The 6,005-nt window shown below is 46.7% G+C and overlaps 1 protein-coding gene across 1 annotated transcript; it reads right to left on the bottom strand.

The window, feature by feature from the left end:
• On the bottom strand, window positions 765-2,953 carry LOC8063714 (serine carboxypeptidase II-3). The gene is made up of 8 exons (XM_021452893.1): window positions 2,575-2,953; window positions 2,332-2,439; window positions 1,928-2,202; window positions 1,586-1,831; window positions 1,380-1,486; window positions 1,196-1,282; window positions 1,005-1,110; window positions 765-920 (listed from the first exon to the last, which is right to left on the bottom strand). Exons 1-8 carry the CDS (start codon window positions 2,951-2,953, stop codon window positions 765-767), a joined length of 1,464 nt encoding a protein of 487 aa, XP_021308568.1.

The raw sequence follows: 6,005 nt of genomic DNA on the forward strand, positions 1-6,005 counted from the left end.
CCTGTAAATGTTAAATGGGCTAAGCTAATCTCTGTTCTATACAAGTCGTCGTAATGGTCTGTGCCTAATTAATATTTTATAATGAGAATGGATAAAATACAAATAGGTCCAACAATTCAACTTAGCCCATGAATAGGATGGCCACTATGTGGGCCCAATTAAAATATGAGGAAAAAACTTAAACTGTTGAATATAATAATATGTAACAATTGTGATTGAATGAGATGGCCCATAATAAATTGGGTCCACAAGCACATTTGGCTCACTAATAGCTTGCTCAGTACAGATGGCTAACAAAACCTTAAGAAATTTAGTGACTTTTTAAAATAAAATTGTGATGAAGATCAAATATCTAAATTAATGATGACACACTAAGGATCATCATAAAATCTACGATGAAAAAACATGTTTGCATTGTAAAACATGGTATAACACACATGATCTGTAACAAAGTCATAAATTTCATCAATATGATGAACTTTTCAGGATTTATGACATAAACATGTCGTCATAGATTCCTTAATTTCTTGCAGTGATAGCAGCAAAACATAGAAATCTATGCACATCTAGATAGCAATTGTGTAGATTTTTAATATTTGTTTCAGCATTAGCTTCTAGCAGCCCCCTCCCTCTCTACAATGTACCATGAATTCGTTCGCAGCAGCGTTGATAGATTGTCATTTTTACCATGACAGTTTTGAAATTAATGACAAACAACAGGGATCAACACTAGGAGCTTCCTACAGGGGTTACTCAACAAAAAATTACTGCTCTACTACATAAGGTGGGAGCGTTCCTTTCAAGAAAGATCTGAGCAGTACTAGTGCTCTCTCAGGCTGGAAATAAGGAACTTGATGACCAGCTCCCCTCACTGAAATAAGCACAAGACCTCCCGTGTACTGCTGAACATAGCCTCCAACCTGCTAGGATCCACACAAGTTTGTGAAAGTTTGAATAAAAAAATGATAGAAACAAGTCCAGGACAGGATTTGGGGTGTTATTACCTCTTTGGTTGCTGTCCACGGGCGCCATGGCTCCATGACTGAGAGCAAGAGGTCAGTGATGGAGTACCTTGTGGCGGTGAGTGGGCAGATGGCATCAAAGTCTCCACTGAAAACGTATTCCCTTCGTTACATCTCTCATTGCAAACTTGCGGGTGTTAGACGTTAATGAAGAAATGTGACGTTGAAGCTACCTGTATAGCCACACCGGTAGCCTATGTCCCAGAAGCCATTTGATGGTCGGCATCATGGACACTGGAGCATCTTTCCAGTGCAAGTCTCTGAACAGGGAACATCAGATAAGGAGGATTGGTAGTAATAAGCGGAAAGAGTTTAATTTCTTGTTTGAATGTTCTGCTCCCATTTAAGCAATCTTACGTGCAGCCTGACCACTTTGTCGTTTTAGCATGGAAAGCCTTCTGCACCAAGGGATTGTTCATGTAAGCCTCGATATAGTAGTTGCTGCATGGATCAATTCCCGGAACCTGCATAAGCGAAAAGAAAATAATTTGGGACACATGCGAAGTAACCAAACAAGCTCTTACATTATTTCATCAGAGAGAGAGAGAGAGAGATGCTCTTACATTGCTGCTGGGGTAGTAGTTTCCATTGGGTTCGTCGATGCAAACAGGAGCATATATGTTGTACGGACTAATGTATCCAGAGTCATATGATTCCATAGCATCAGAACACGTGTTGCCATCCACAGGACTGAACTTGCAGTTCTTTGTAATGTTGGTCCACACCTCATCTGATATCACCCCATGGCTCCATAAGTAGTCAATTTGCCCCTTTGTGTTCTTGTTATCGTCCAGGTATGGATTGCCAACCTAAAATTTTGTTTTAAGATGCCTCAACTGATGCGATGAAATATATGTCTATCAGGATATTCACTAATCATTGAGAAGTCTTCAGTCTCCACTCACCAATATAGCCTGAAGATTTATGATATCGCTTTTACTCTTTATATTGTGACTAAGGATGGCTGCTGCGAGCTGCGGAACGTAGTGTCCGGCATAGCTCTCCCCGGAGATGTAAAAGGCGCGTGCTTTGTACTCAGGGTACCTCTCGAGCCAATTGATGAGGAAAACGAATGCATCAGCCGCGGTCCTTTGGTCACCACTCTTATCATAGTCTGAAGATTTGTTGGAGTAGGAGAAGCCAACACCGGCAGGTGACTCCAGGAAGAGCACGTTGGCCTCTGCAAATTTTCATCCCAATGGAATCAGAGTTACTTTACTACTTAATAAACCGTGTAAAGTTTTACTATACCCAATCGGAAATAAACAAGAATACTGCAAGCACTGACTGATGTTATAGCTAGTCTCACCGCTGTTCCAGGCGTTCTCGTTTCGGCTCAGGGTTTTGTTGTCGCTGTTTATGCGGAACGGGCCAATTTCTATCATTGCTCCGTAGCCTACTGATGAGCAACCAGGGCCTGTAATGTATCACATGAAGAATCAGAAACTATCAAACAAAGCAGGCATCAACATGAGTTGCTGTTCTTGACTACTTTTAATTTCAGAAAAGACATGTGCCGGCCAGCAGGCAGCAGCCCGGCTATCGCTCTAACCTCCGTTAAGCCACATGAGTAATGGCTTTGCCGCGGCATCGTGTGTCGCCTCCACGAAGTAGTAGAAGAGCGCACGGCCGTTCTTCTCGTCGACGGTCACGTACCCGCTGTACTGGTCGAAGCCGACGGCGCCGCCCGGCTGGCCGGGAAGCACTGTAATCTTGTCGGCCGCCTTCTGAGCGTTCTGGTCAGTACCAGAGTGCTCTGATTTCAGGATGCTAGTGGCCATGAAGGCCAGCTCGTCATGTACACCGAACGCATTGCCACTGCTCCTTCTGGACAGGATAAATTCTCTTAGGCGAGCCTCTTGTGACGAATGTGCGTGTGATCCCGCCAAGCAGACGAGAAGAAAAAAGAGGCAGATGGAGGTGTCCCTCATATATTTTTTTGAGGATTATAAACTGATACAGCTTCGTGGTTGCGAAGATAACCAAGATCTGGCAGCTGTTTATATAGGTCCGGCCGTCCGGGGTATAATACCGGGAATGTTTGAACGTACTGAGCATAAAAATATGAGCATCAACATTTTTTAGACCTGGAGAAGATTTCGTCTGCCCATGATGAATTAACTAGGCCATTCGGCGGCTGAACCTTGTCGAGTTCCTCACAAGCTTAACGAAGCATACAATTAAGAACGAAACAATTTTTTGGCTTGTAGTACTAGTTGCTTATAAATTTATCCATGGTTATCTATTCTTGATTGTCATTACGTTTGTGAGAACAGTGTCCGAGAAGGTTTCAGTTTGATTTATAGTGGAATTCTTGAGCAGGAATAGTCCCCACTTTGAAAATAAAACACGGAATCCCGCAACCGCCTGTGCCTGGAAGCGCTCCCGGCCACGGGCCACCGGAGGCGCCACGGCTCCCTCCTCCGCGCGCCATCCGTCCCGCGCCTCCCCGCGCTCCTCCACCCGGCAGCCGGCGTCCGACGGACCCGCGCCGCCCGCCCCCGACGGCCTCGCGCACAGAGCTCCGGCGACCTCGCGCCCGCACGGCTCGGTCGGGGCCGCGTCACCCCGCATCTGCCGGAAGAGGAAGGTCCCCCAGGGTCCCCCTTTGGGGGCTACCGGAGATCTTCGGGACCCCCGAAGCTCTTGTTCCAGGAAGGTTCTCTCAAGGCTGATTGAAGCACGGATGCCGTGATTGAAGCTCAGTTGCCATGATGGGCTGCATGTCGCCCCCTCTTGCTGGAGCTCTTGCCTCTGCTTCTCTGCTTCTTCTGTGCTGAGGTCAGTCCTTTTCGTCACCCTGATCTGCTCTTTGGGTTGGCAATGGAGCTCCCAGGCCTCTCCTTTGCACCTGGGCTCAAGTTTCAGAATGATGTTTGGAAAGCTCTTGGTTTACCAATATGCTGTTCTTGGTCTTCTTCTACCGGCTTTGTTATGGTGGTTGCTTTTGGTAGATGCAAGTTTCATCTTTCTGAGGTTTCCGTGAGCTCGATTCTCCAAGCCACGATTGGTGGACAGGCAGCTCTATTCTGTGTTGAACAGCTTGCTCCGCGTGTTTTTAAGTTTCGTGTTGGCTCTAAGCCTGTGGGCATCTTTATCGGACGATCGTTCTCCTTTGAATGTGACCTCTTCAAGCTCTTCTTCCACCTATGGGGTGCTGGCGGGCCGAATTGGCAAAAGGAGCTTGCCTTGTACCTTAATGAAGAAGAGTCTTCTTGGTCAGCAGTTAAAAGGGTTTCCCAGACTTCGTTCGCTGATGTGGTTAAGAGCTCTCTGCTCTCGGGTGCAAATTCGATTCCGCTGGGTCGCAAGGTTTTTCCTCCACCATCTGATCACAAAAAAGTTCCACCGGCCAGAATATCTGTCTTTGGAAGAATCAAGTTTCCAAACAATAGTGCTTTTGACCATATTCTTTCTAGCAGAGATGAACGAACCTCGGTTCGTGCGCCCTCGGTTCCTGCGATGCCCAATTCGGGTCTTAACCAAGCTTGGTGCTCGAGATGTCTAGATGTTTCTCATTCGAGAAACAGCTGCAGAAATAGGATTACATGCTTTGTCTGCCTTGGTTGGGGACATGTGATGACTTCTTGCCCCAGATTTTCTTCCTCAATGGGTAGGGCCGCTCCGATTGCTCGTTTGAAGTCATCCCAATCTTCTCGGTCCGATAAAACTCCACCCTCAATGGGCTTGGATCGTCTGATCTCTCGTATGAGGCCTTCCCAATTAAATTGGTTCAGAAAGGAGCCCAATGGGCCATCTTCAAGCAAACCTCTGGTTTTTAACTCCTTTGGAGAAATGGCTGCTTTGTTAGCTGTGAACGTGAATGCTCAGCCCAGGGTTTCAAAGCAGCCGATAGTAGTAAATTGGTGTGACCCTTTGGCTTCTGGAGAGGAGGCGGGCGCCATCTCATGCTCTCTCTCTCTGGGGGGCGCCCCCTCGAATTCTCCTCCTAACGCATATAAGGAGCCTTCATTGGTCCACCAACAAAACCCTTCCTCTCTGCAAAACCCCAGCTCGTATCCTTCTTTGGTGCTCTTCACCTCTATTGTTTCACCTCCTCTGGCGATTGACTCCTCCGCTGCTCATCCTGGGCGGCTCTCCGAAGAATTCACCATGGCCTATCAAAGGGCTAATCCTGCTCTTTTCATCCCAAATGGGATGCATCGACTGAACGTGCCGGGAAGAGTGCCGATGGTGCGTGCAGTTGCAAGATCAAGGCCTCAGAGAAGGAATGAGACGGTGGCAATTGTCACAATCAACCCGCTCCCCGGTAATATCTTACACTTCCCCAATGTCAGAGAGGTTCTTGAAGAGTTTTTTGAGGAAAGGAACATTGCTATCACTGATATTCAACCTAGTCACCTTGGGCAAGCCATTGTTTGTTTTAACTCGCCAGTTGATAGAGATGCTCTTGTGGTAAATAGTCCTATGCCCATGGGCGATGTTCAAGTGTCCTTTGTTAGGCATAATCAGGGTAGAAATTGGCGTAGAACTCAGTTTAATCATGAATGCTGGCTGCTACTGATGGGATTCCCACTTGACTATTGGGAAACAGAGTACATTCAGGATGCAATTTGTTCTTTTGGTAGGCTCGAAAACTGGGTGAACAATAGAAGGAAACTTACTGCCTTGCTGGTTAGAGGAAGGGTAGCTGATCTCCAAAGCATTCCTCAGTGGATTGTTTATTCGGATGGTGTAGGTAATGATCTTGATTCTTGGACTGTGCAAGTTGAAATTGTTAGTCATGATTTTGTGGGAGGCGGGCCACCGCCAGAAGAGCCAGCACCCCAGCACTTTGATCATCTGGCTCCCTTTGATTTCTTTGGTTATGGGCAGCCGGGTGCAGGGCCTATCCATGCAGCTATCAACCCTGTAAATGCAGGACAGCAGATTGCAGGGCAGCAAAATGCACTCGCTGGACAGCAGAATGCAAATGCAGGACAGCAGAACATCCAGCATCTTAATGGACAACAGAATTTTCAA

The sequence above is a fragment of the Sorghum bicolor genome, chromosome 2 (assembly GCF_000003195.3).
Source record: "Sorghum bicolor cultivar BTx623 chromosome 2, Sorghum_bicolor_NCBIv3, whole genome shotgun sequence".
Classification (NCBI taxonomy): domain Eukaryota; kingdom Viridiplantae; phylum Streptophyta; class Magnoliopsida; order Poales; family Poaceae; genus Sorghum; species Sorghum bicolor.